This window comes from Lagenorhynchus albirostris, chromosome 3, assembly GCF_949774975.1.
Source record: "Lagenorhynchus albirostris chromosome 3, mLagAlb1.1, whole genome shotgun sequence".
Taxonomy (NCBI): Eukaryota; Metazoa; Chordata; class Mammalia; order Artiodactyla; family Delphinidae; genus Lagenorhynchus; species Lagenorhynchus albirostris.
Genome location: NC_083097.1, coordinates 54,316,364 through 54,329,254, shown reverse-complemented (window position 1 = coordinate 54,329,254; position 12,891 = coordinate 54,316,364). Strand labels below are relative to the sequence as shown.

Genomic DNA, 12,891 nt, shown 5'->3' with positions numbered 1-12,891 from the left:
TGAACCTTAAAATACTGATAAAAGGTTAACAATTAGCCATTTCAACATGTGGACGGCCTTCCTAAGCAAACTAGAATCTGGTTCTTCTATCGGATGCCCTGGTAAGGGAGGGAATTTGTGCTGATGGGGGTGGGGGCAGACCCCTCCTAACATTTTCTAAGGAATCTCTCTTTATCTGCAGCCCTTGAGTTGACAAGTACATCCACATCTCAATACACGTTCAGGGAGGTTCTCAGAAGACACAACACACCTGGGGCTAAAGAAACCATTTCATTGTAAATGGCAACTGGAATGACAGGATTTGGTAAGTCCAGGAGATAGCGTTTGAAAGCGTCTGCTAAAACGTGCACATCGATCATTTCCAAGTCCACGGAGGCAGCATCTATGGTAGAAATATGCAAAAAAAATTTTTTCAGACATTTTATGCATTGGTTGGGCCGATTTTCTGAATGTGCGACTTCGGTGTGACACATGAAAGGAAGGAGTATGAGGACATATGTAAGATGCTTGCGTATTTATGAGCAGTGTTTCTTGCAGGGGTTGCTCCTGGCATTTCGAATAGAACATTTTTCCCTTGTGTAGGTCTGTCCCCCGCCCTGTAAGCATTTAGCATGAAGGCCCCTGCCCACAATGCCAGGAACACATTCCCAGACTTTGGGGGCAACAAAAAACAGGGCTCCTGCTGTGGGCTGAAATGTTTCCCCTACAATTCATATGCTGAAGCCCCAACTCCCAGCACCTCGGAATATGAATATATTTGGAGACAGGGCCTTTAAAGCGGTGTTTAAATTAAAATGGGGCCATTAGAGTGGACCCTAATCAATTTGACTGGTATTATAAGAGGAGGAAATTTGGACAAAGAGACACCGAGGGTGCACGTACAGAGGACAGGCCATATGAGGACACAGCAAGGAAGCGGCCATCTGTAAGCCAAGGAGAGAGGCCTCAGAAGAAACAAAACCTGCCTTGATCTGGGACTTCTAGCCTCCAGAACTGGGAGAAAATAGATTTCTGGGTTTTTTTTGTTTTTTGCGGTACGCGGGCCTCTCACTGTTGTGGCCTCTCCCGTTGCGGAGCACAGGCTCCGGACGCGCAGGCTCAGCGGCCATGGCTCACGGGCCCAGCCGCTCCGCGGCATGTGGGATCTTCTTGGACCGGAAAACGAACCCATGTCCCCTGCATCGGCAGGTGGACTCTCAACCACTGCACCACCAGGGAAGCCCAGATTTCTGTTTTTTAAGCCACCCAGTCTGTGGAATGTTGTTATGGCAGCCACAGCAAACAAATGCAGCCCCCCACAATGTTTGCAGGTACGTTCTGGACGGTGGTTCTGCCCTGATTGAGAAGGGTTCTGTTCTAGGGATGGTGAATCACACAGTAAATACTTCCTAAAATTGCAACAAGAAAACATGACGGGCAAATCCATAGATTTCCTAAAATTTGAATTGCTCGATACTGCATATCAGAACTAATATAAATTTAATCCAATAAAGTACAGACTGATTGATTAAACAGTAAGCTATTACAGAATTTTAGCAGTCAGTCTCAAGAACGGCCATAAAAATGATGTGAACATCTTTAGCATGTTTCTCCCTAGTTCTGACAGGGTATTTCTGATTAAGGTATTACTAATATAACTGGTGGGCACTGAACTATCTCAGAAGAAAGATAAGACATGAAGTCTGTCCAGTAAATCTTTCATCTGGAAAACAGGTCAGGCAATTCAACACTGGGGTAGTATGAATCACAGCCGCTCTCTGAGTACTTGGGGTAGAATGAGGCACACTGCCTGGTGGAAGGAAGGGGTGCTGTGGGCAGGAGGGACCACAGAAGGATGCACACTACTGACAGGAAAGATGACTTGAGGGAAATTATCTGGGGACTAGTGCATGTACTCAGTGGAGAACAGGGGCCCTGACGAGCAGAATGCTACATTTCTAAACAGCTTTATTAATCGTGGCATTCAAAATAAGTCGGAAAGGAGCGCTGCTGGAAGTGCTGATACCACTCGGGGTAATCTGGATTTCAGGACCGTTAGAAACGTGTGAGACATTATCAAGAAGTAACCTAGGGCTTCCCTGGTGGCGCAGTGGTTGAGAGTCCGCCTGCCGATGCAGGGGACACAGGTTCGAGCCCTGGTCTGGGAAGATCCCACATGCCGCAGAGCAACTAGGCCCGTGAGCCACAACTACTGAGCCTGCACGTCTGGAGCCTGTGCTCCGCAACAAGAGAGGCTGCGATAGTGAGAGGCCCGCGCACCGTGATGAAGAGTGGCCCCCGCTTGCCGCAACTGGAGAAAGCCCGCGCGCAGCAACGAAGACCCAACACAGCATAAATAAATAAATAAATAAATAAATAAATAAATAAATAAATAAATAAAAATGAATATCCGGTTAAAAAAAAAAAAAGAAGTAACCTAACTAGGAGATTGACAGGACTGGGTTGTGGCCTAGGAGAGGATGAGAGAGAATCAAAGTTTACTCGCAGGTATTCAGCATGAGAAGGAGAAGTGGCATCCTGGATGCCCATGAACCAGGTGTGATATTATAAAGCACTTAGGCTGAGTTAACAAAGCTTCTTGGACGCATCATCATCAGTCAAACCTGTCCCACTAACTAGGCAGAACTTACGAAAGATAATCGTACAATACCATAGAGCTCAGGAAAGTCCTCAGCTGGTAGCAAATGTGGATAGGTTAGTTTGAGGAAAAGAATGAAAAGGTGGAGAAGCAAGGGCTTAAATCACTTAAGTGTCCCACAAAGAACAAACCAGAGGCATATGACAGCTCTAATAAGTGTGGGGAAGGGCAAGACTGGGTCTCTGCATAAAGGGTCCATGTGGAAAGTAATGCAACTACTAGTGTGACTGTCACACAAAACTGTGCGTGCATCTCTGTTGGAGTATTCCATAGCCACCCACTCTACAGCAAGCGGCTGCCCCTCCCCCCAAATCTGCCCCCTGTATACTTCATTTAATATCACTTTGCCCAGCCAATTCTTATTACTTAATTTGCTCATCCTAAAACACCATTTGGCGATGAGGTATAAACATTAAGATGCGAAAGGTTCCACACGTCCCCCCGGCAGGAGTCATCTCTCTATGACACCTGACACTTCCCACTATGGTAACTGCGAGTCTCTCTCCTAGACTGACAGTCCCTCCAAGGCACGGACTGTGGCTCTCACCTGCTCTTCTCACATCCCTCAGTGCTCAGCAGAGAATGTGCTTGTTGAATGTTTGTGAGCTGAGCTACACAAAGTCCTGAGAGTGATGTTCATTCACTGAAGCCCTTCTCCAACACATGAGGTGTATTCCAAAGAGCCTTTATAACCTTTGAATGAAATAACCTTATTTCAAGTCTTTGGATCAGCTCACCGTATGTCAAATTCCACTAGAGCCGATGTAGTATGTTCTATTTATTTATAGACAACTTCTAAAGCTCCTTGGGGTTTCTGATTTCTATTCTAGCAGTCTCCTTTTCTGCATTAAAGCTATGCTAATGTGCTCTTCCAAGAGCTAGACACATCTGTCATGTGATGACAGTGGAAGTTAGTTCAGAGAGAGCCACCCAATCTTTAGGTCTGGGTTGGGGCGTTTACACCCTCTTCTACCCTGCTTTTCTGAGTCTACTCCTGACGGGCAACGAGCAGACTCTCCAACACTTCACCCCTTCTCCCACTGGAATGGAGTCCCCTCCCCGACGGATCTCTATCTAAGTAAAGGGTTCTCAACTGGGGTCCTCAATTTTGCTGCCCCACCTCCACCCTTAGGAGACATCTCTCAACACCTGGAGACATCTCCAATTGTCACAACCAGGGGAAAATCCCACTGGCATCTAGTGGGTGGAGGCCAGGAGTGCTGCTGAAACCCTACGCACACAACAGCCCCCTCACGACAAAGAATTATCCATCCTAAAATGCCCACAGTGCTGAGGCTGCAGAAGGCTGATGTTTAAAATTGAGGTATCTTGGGACTTCCCTGGAGGTCCAGTGGTTAAGACTCTGTGCTGCCGGTGCAGAGGGGTGTGGGATCGATCCCTGGTCGGGAAACTAAGATCCCACATGCCATGTGGCACAGCCAAAAAAAAAAAAAAAATCTCTACCGTTTCTTTAAAAAAAAAAAAAAAATAAATAAAAATTGAGGTATCTTGACATATAGCATTGTATCAGTTTCAGGGGTACCACATAATGATTTGATATTTGTATATACCATTGTTAAACCATCATCACAGTAAGTCTAGTTAACATCCATCACCACACGGAGTCACACACATAGGTTTTTCTTGTAATGAGAACTTTTAAAGGAAAAGCCTAATGCAGGTTAAGAGAAACCAAAAGAGAGAGAGAAAGAGAGAAAGAAAATAATTCACACCATTAAAACGAAAAAAAACCAAGAAAGAAATATTTTATTTTAGGGCAATATAGTGGGGGAAAAACGAGAATAAGGGCTTTGAGAGTCAGAACCATCTGGATGCAAGTCATGGCTTTACCATCAGCAGTTACTAATCACAAGACTGATGTGTGGATGAAATAAAATAACTCAGTAGGTGCTAATAAATGTAGGCTGTTGTCCTCCACCCACGTCTGTCCTTTTCAGACATTGGTAATTCATGGGGTTGGTTAAAAGCCATACTTTTTGCTTTTAGTGTAAGTGACTTATCTTTGAGCTTCCTCCAGGATATTACGATTTTTTTATAGACTGAAAACTCCTCAAGCTGGAAACAGTCCTGGAGGATCCTCACTCCTAAATTGAGATAATGTTTACTCTTTTTGTTTTGCCACAAAATTCACTTTTATAGCACAGAATCCAAGGGAAACCAGTTTTCTATGTGTGTTTTGATCTCAAATGCGCAAAGAAAGCTGTCTGTCAAAATATCTTGTTGAAGTGAATTTGGGTTATTTATTCCATCTTACAGGTGGTGTGAAGATTTTTTTAAAGCCAAACTGCATCATTTTGTTTTTGGTCACATTAAAAAACGTAACCGCTCTTTCGCAAATAACTTCCATTTCATCAGTCTCTGAAGTCTAAACACTTCCTGTGACTTTTAACATGTTTGATTTGACCAATTTTCTGACCAAAACAGGTACGTCTATTTCAGCTGGCTAGGACAAAACTTGGTGTTTCCTTAACACCCTGGTAAAGCTGTTAGAGATAAAGAAAAACAAGTCTTTTCACCTTGATTTTTCCGCCAGTCAACTTCTAATGACCTACTCTGAATGTATGTAGGAGGATGTACCCTGTGTGTGTGTAAGACTGACTTCCATGTACAAAGGAAAAATGAAAGTTAAAAAAAAATTTTTTTTTTAAGCTTCAAACATTTGGGCGGTGCATTTCAAGTAAAACTATCGACAGATAAAGATCTAATCTCCTTCTTTTTTCCCAGAAACATCTTTTCTAGAAATTTTCATAAGCTGCCTCGTTTTGAAGCTGCCTCACACTTCAAACTTTTTCGTTTATTAAATGTCATGTGGGCATTCTTTGCATAACTGCACGCCTGAAGGTGCTTCTTCCAAAACTGGGTTTCACTCCTTTTGTTTCAAACACCCAAATTCAGTTAAAATAGTGTGAGGCAAAAAATTATTAATAAAAAGAAAAGTACTGGGAGGGAATGAAGGGTCTGAGAGATTCTAGAAGTTGATGTAGAAGATGACTTGCTAGAATGATGGCCAGTAAATTTACATTTGTACAGTTTTATTCTGTATGGCAAAGGAGGGCAGGGACAAATAATAAAGCCCCCACTTGGTTAAATTAACTGACGTCATTTAACCAATGGTGTGCTTCAGCCGACTTGTACTGGCTCACAATTCTTCCCAAGAGTTCAGTGATGACACATTGGTAGCTTGAAATTAGCCACGGTGAGAAGATTTACACCACAGAAGTAGGTAAATGCTACAAACCAGGGCTTTTTTCCCCCCCCCCCAGAGAGTTGGTTTACCAGCACATTACAGTAGATAACAATATCATGATGTTACTTGATGTAAATATGGCATGAAAAGGCAAGCAAGCAAGGAAGGAAGACAGAAAGAAAGGGAAAAGAAAAGGAAAAAGAGAGAGAAAGGGAAAAGGGGAAAGGTCAGAAGAGACCTTTGTTAAATGACATAGACTTATAAATAATTTTTTAACTGGTCCAGATGAATTAGATGTAGCCAATGGCAGGGTCAGAGAAAGATGGCAGATAAGCAGAGGCAGAGAAATCCCAAGATGCTTCTCTCCTCTGCAGTTTCTACAGCACCCAGGGGCTCATGGCTGTGATGACAGCCAAGTACCTGCAGGCAGGCAGGCACACACACCCCAACTCAGGAGACAAACATCAGAGGTCTGCCCTCTTACCATAACAGGGCAGAGGGAAGTGTGCATATTTCTGAGCTCCCTTCAAACTGAGAATGTTGCACAGTTAAGCTCACATGTTTTGTGCTTTACCTGAAACAGAAAGGTAAGAATCGCCTTTCCCACGTGTATTTCTAGCTCTGTGACACTCACCACAATCAAGAAGCTGTCGTAATTCTGCTGGGTTGCTGGAGCTCTGTGTTCTGTATAGAGTTGAACATTCCAGACCTAGGACACAAAACAGACTGAGTATGCAAAACACAGCTCTCTGGAGAATGTGTGAGCCTGCGGCCAGAGGGACATTCCAGTTTCCATCCAGTGTCTATTCTAGATGTGTACCAAATATTCCTGGAAGTCAACTCCTACTGTTCATCTTATGGCATGTCAATAATTTTGGCAACTTCACCTGGCCACTGAGGAGCAAGTTAATTCTCTTTATTAAAATAGGGAGAAGTTAACAGTTTCCATGCAATAACTACATGTTAGTGGAGAGTCAGAAGTCAGACCAAGATTATCTCCCCAGGTCACTGCAACAAACAGCTTGTGGGTCCAGCACAGGTGGCAAGGAGTGTATTTAATGAACGTCCATGAGACAAATACAAATGATAACGCCCACGAACTCAGGCCATAACCCGTTAACCGACTCCCTCTACCAGCTGGATTACCTTTCTTTTCAATGGCTTCCACTAGCTTGATAAGAAGCGGTGGAGCAATGTCAGGAGGGGCGAACTGCTCTGCAAGGTCTGGAAGAGTCGAAGCTGCAAATAAACACAATTGTGCGGTTACGTTTAATTGGGGGTAATCCAATGCAGTAAACATCAGTGAAGATGACTAGAACACAAGGTCATGTAGTCCTACTGGGATGGCAGCAGCCTCAGGCCGGAACAAGAGGGAGCCCGTGCTGCGCCCTGTGGTGAGAAGGCTCCTTGCGGGCCGCCCCCCAGCTGTGCCTCTTCCCACAGTGTGATGAGTTTGGGGGGCCAAGGGGACACGCCCACTGCTTCTCTCCTAGGACACACTCAGAACACTTCCCAGAAGCTTGGAATCCCTTGCCCCAGTGGCCTCGCGGGCCTCTTCCCCAGGTCCATCCTCCCCAGGGCAGACCTCCCCGCAGGGGTGCCCCTCTGGACCTGGGGAGTGGGCGAGGGCTGTGGGAAGTGGGGATCAGGATGGAACAGAGTCTGGACGTGCAAAGGCCCTGGCAGCGCAGGGCCAAGCCAGGGGTGGGCTGGGAACCAGCTCTCCCCATATCACCACACTCTCAGGCAGAACTGAGAACCCAAGAACTCTAAATACAAATCCAGCTTGCTGGTCATTGTGAAGAAGTAACTTCCCAGGTAGGAGACTGGAACGTATCTTACTGAACAGTCTGTTAACAATCAATATATGATTTATAACTTTAAAATATTTAGATACAGGCTTGGCCTTCCTTTTGTATTTTTGCCCCAAGCCCCACAAATGGCGGGGTGGGCTTAATATCAGATCTGAAGCCAGTACAAATGATCCCTGGCCCCTTGAGACTCAAATTAAATCCCCATGGACCTGCTCTTGAAAAGCCTTTATCTGCTTACATACGTTTTGGTCAGTTAGTATCTTAAGAAATGTGATGCTTTCATGAACTTGTGTCCATGCTTTTATTCACATGTTTTACCAAATGATACAAAGGAAAACAAAAGTCTAATTGGATGACACAAATAATGCCCTTCAACATAACATTGATAACTGTATTTTCACTCCAAAAATATACGAAAGTAAAGGACAAATATTTTTCTCATAATATACCAGAAGAGGGAGCTAAATATACTCATCTCAAAGTGCAAAATATAGGTAAAATGACAGCCTTCATGAAAATACCTACATGTGCAGTCTGTTCATCAGCCATCAATAAATAATTTGTAGACACTTAAGGTTCAATGCTGTGTATATACTCTCACCTAGGAATAGTTAATATAATCTAATAAGAAAGACTAAATACTGACAATTTTGTTTCAATGAGATTTTAGTGGTGTGATTTTTATTATAAGCCATATATCATGTTAGATAAGCACATTTCTAACGAAGCCCATCTTTCTAACAGTGAGTCAGAACAGAAGAACAACAGATTCACAAGACAATAGTCAAGTAAGATTATGTTAAATCTGGACCTTAGAGAATTAAGTATGATTTACGTCATTTCGGAAACCCAGACCGTGTAGTAGAAGACCCTTTTAGGTGGCACTATCTCCCGAGATAGACAGTAACGTGATCTTGCCACCTAACGCTATTAGCCATTCCAAGTACCCAGGATAAAAGGAGAAGAGCTACGTTATGGAAGAAAATCCTATCGCAGCACTCTCCAGAAGCACTTTCTGTGATGATGGAAATGTTCTATTAGCTGTGCTACCCAGCAAGTGCTCCTGAGCCCTTGAAATGTAGCTATTGCAACGGAGGAAGTGAATTTTTAATTGTCGTCATTTAAAATGAGATAGCTGTATGTAGCTAGTGGCCACACTATTGAAGAGCGCAGTCCTATAGCCTGAGCAAGGGCAAGTTTTGTCAGCAACAGATGAAAGATTCCTGAGTCGACTTCGTGCTGCAGAGACCCCACTAAAAGCTGTCCCAGAGGACATGGCATCTGGACACGGGGCTTATCAACATCTGAACGCAGGGCACACAAAATTTATCACTGAGTTTCCTGGGCCACTTTGTCCTACTGCAACAGCACTTGAATACATTTCGCACTTCATGAAAGCAGGACAGATATGCCACTGACTTGCCAGACAGTCACGATGCAGAGGGCTGAATGGACACTTCATCTCACTGGTGCTTTCCCCACTGGCCTGTGCCTACGGGTCATCTGGAGGACTTGCCAGGAAGACAGAATGCTGGGTATGACTACAAACCCCCAGAATCAGAATATCCAGGAATGGAGCTAGTCATCTGTTTTGGGTTAGTAGTAAGTTTTAGGACATGCTGTATATGATAAGCAAATCCATGCGGGTGGCCCCCACCCCCTGCCTGAAAAAATCCAGCAATGATGTCGCCCAAATCTGTTAAAATATGAGTATACCCGAAAAGCACTTAAAAATACAAATATCTTGGGGGGGGGAGGGATAAATTAGGAGGTTGGGATTAACGTATACACACTACTATATATAAAATAGATAACCAACAAGGACCTACTGTACAGCACAGGGAGCTAGACTCAATATTTTGTAATAACCTATAAGGGAAGAGAATCTGAAGAATATATATATGAAACTGAATCGCTGTGCTGTATACCTGAAACACAATATTGTAAATCAACTATACTTTAATAAAAAATATCTTGAAAGTTTCATAGTTTTTTTTAGTTAAAAGCACTGTAAAATAAAAAAAGGAATACTATAAAGTGAAAGAGCATAGCATCTCATTCCTCTGATACGTTATAAACTACTTCCCTTTGCCTTAGATTATCAGCTCACAAAAATAGCCTCCCTCAGAGATGCCTTCTACACTGAGCAAAATGAAATATCATCCTATCAGCACATGTAACAGAAGGAAAACATAAAGGTAGAGATATATTGTAGAGAAATATTATTAATTGGGACTCACTGTAGCTTCTCTTCTTAGCCCTCTCAAACTTACAGATCTCAGCACAGCCAAATGCAAAAAGCTGAAGATTAAACAGTAAATGCATGAACCCACATATCCACGCGACACTCATCCAACTAACATGCCTCGTTCTTCTTTTCTTTCCCTCATAAATGACACAGGCATTTTTTTGAATGAAAAATGAAAAAAAACCCCTTAAAGTTGGCAACTAAAAATGGAATTACTTAATAAAGGTTTATCTCCTTTCAGAATCTTATCAACACAGTCATTTCTGCAGGCAAATATGAAAGTTAAATTCAGTGATAATTAAAGATTTCACCTAATTGTGACTGAAATATGCACCCAAGAGTTGTTATATTACTGGGTTGGCAAATACTACATATAAAATTGTTTCTGCCACTCTTATTGCTTCACTTCAGCTTGAAGAAGGAGGGGGAAAAAAAGCCTTTCCTTAGTCCTTTCAATGTTTCTTTGGCAAAACATGGTAGTTTACTTTCCATGCAGCATATCCTGAGCTGCAAAATATCATTTCTTTCACTCATACAAGTACTACATGAAGTTTCTAAAAAGCATTGTGACGGCTATCAGGTATCTATAACGACATTCTTCTCAAAGTACACCCCAGAATACTTTAAAAAGATAAAAACTAGACATATACATTAGGAAGTACAGGTACTCCTTTGTAACACATCGAGTGAATTTACCACTGAATTTTGTTAATATTGAAAAAAGCTTATTACCCCAATGTATAAAGCATCATAACTAATCAAAGTTTTTCAATGGGAGTTTTAAAAGGTAAATTTTACAAAGAGACAAGGTTTTTTAAAATAACAATTCAAGGATTTCCTATTCTCTAGTACAATATCTATGATTCAATCCATTTCCCCTTTAAACTATTTAAACATATGGGATGTGGAAGCTTCACCCAGTAAGCTTTTAAAGTTCACATTTTCTATTCCGGGCAATAGGATCAATTAACAGTGAAAGTCTAAAAAGCATTCTAAAGCAAAGTATTAATTATTTCAATAATCCTAAAATCAACGATTCTTTTACTTTTATTAAATACACAAGGTCAATATTTACGCTTCCGTTAGATCCCATTTTAAAAAATTCCAACAGGAAATGACAATTGCTAGGAAGTACCAAATTTGGCAAGTTGTTCTTTGAAAAGTCCATGATAAAGTACCACATCATACAGTTCAATAAACTAAAACATAATGGAACTAAATATATATATATATATATATATATATATAGAGAGAGAGAGAGAGAGAGAGAGAGAGAGAGGGAGGGAGAGAGAGAGAGGAGAGAGAGAGACAGACACACACAAAATGTAGAGATCGTACATGGTGGCTATTAAACAAAACACAAATTAGCAGAGCATGATCCTCACCAAGTTTACATGTAAATTCTCATTTGATTTCACCTTTCAGACAGATTTTTATATCTGAATGAGGAATGTTTTTTGGGTTTTGAATCCTGCTGTAGCCAGTGTACACGTCTGGAGAGCCAAGTCCACTCTTAAAACTGGGTGAATTTTAGATTCCTCTACGACAAGCCAACACCAGTTTTTCACTTAGCTGAATCACTTTTCAGCAAAAGAAATCAGTATTACTTAAGGAGAAAGAAGATAAGAAAGAACAGCAAAAGGGTCTAAAAGCAGTGGTGAAGCCAAGACGTGTATTGTTTCAAAAAAAGAGAGGAATCAGCCTTTAACAGGAACACCAATGAAGTAGGTGTCCCAGGTTGTAGAAAGAATTTTTGATGACACATCATAAGTGCTGCATTTTCCACTAGTTCTATTTTCCCCCTTTGCCCTGGTGACAACGAGTCACACAGAAGAGAGCCTTCTCTCCCGACTTAGGCCCTTCCCAAATCACTAACATGGACAGGCCTGAACAGTCCCTGGGCACCAGTGGTGTGTGGGAGATAGTGGCATGCCTCACGTTAAATGGTGCCAACGCGCTACAAAGTGCAAGATGAAACCAGCACACAGCTACACCTTTTGGAGGCCTTCTCCATAAAAAAGGATATTTTAGAGTTAGTGCCTGGAAGGGACGAATGGAAAGTTTAAGCTGAAATTCTGGGACTCCAGAGATTGCCCAAGCCCAGTATTCCATTACTGATGGAAGCAGCTTGGAGGTACATGAAAAGCTGCCACTTACCTTTTAAAATGTAATACAAATACACAGAAAAGAAAGTATGTGCAAAGTGTGGATCAATATTAAATCAAGATGCTTGTCTGCTAAATTGTAGCTGAATCAAAACTTTAGTCCTGCCTAACACAGTCTCTCTCATTCTTTCAAATGAAAAATGGACATTCTGGCGGGCAAAAATCTAACAAATCCCTATACTTTTCTTAAATAAACCTTATAAGCATGTTCATACTTTATGCTTATAACAGTTAATACTCTGAAGGTTTAAACTTCTTAAGTTCTATGGGCAAAGCCAAAACCAATGCTGGCTAAGATAATGCACTTAAAAACTGAAACAAAGCACCCCCCCCCACCACCAATTATGAGTTCCTTAATTTTGGAACACACCTGTTTAATCAGCAGTAGAGAAATTATTAAAAACACAGGTTTAAAGCCAAAGAGACCTGGGTTTTAATCTTAGTTTTGCCACTTACTGAGTGTAATCTTGGGTATGCTAATTAACTTGAATCCCAGTTTCTTCATCTGTAAAATGGGAATAATTTTAAGTGTAACAAGGATTAAATGAATACTGTATCAACAAACATGGGTAAGCACAGTGCCTAGAATGTAGCAAGCACAAACTAATGGGTAGCTATTATTAATTGAGACTTATTCATGTACTCTTTTTCATTATTATTTACAGATTTTTAAAATACCCAGTTGCAATGGCAAATTTTAACACCAGAAATTATTATAAGACAGAAAGAATTCTCAATACTTTTTTAAGGTGGCAAACAGGAAACATTTAATTAGGGTAGACATCTGCATTTTGCCTTTCTACATATAAAAACAATAT

The 12,891-nt window shown here is 41.7% G+C and overlaps 1 protein-coding gene across 1 annotated transcript in view; it reads right to left on the bottom strand.

Annotated features, from left to right (window-relative positions):
- PIK3R1 (phosphoinositide-3-kinase regulatory subunit 1) overlaps positions 1-12,891 on the bottom strand; it is an 85,005-nt gene that overhangs the window by 19,777 nt on the left and 52,337 nt on the right. The window contains exons 3-5 of the mRNA XM_060143044.1: positions 6,993-7,085; positions 6,481-6,555; positions 251-382 (exon numbers count right to left, since the gene is read on the bottom strand). Of these exons, the coding sequence (XP_059999027.1) occupies positions 251-382; positions 6,481-6,555; positions 6,993-7,085 (300 nt within the window). The remainder of the gene's footprint in view (positions 1-250; positions 383-6,480; positions 6,556-6,992; positions 7,086-12,891) is intronic.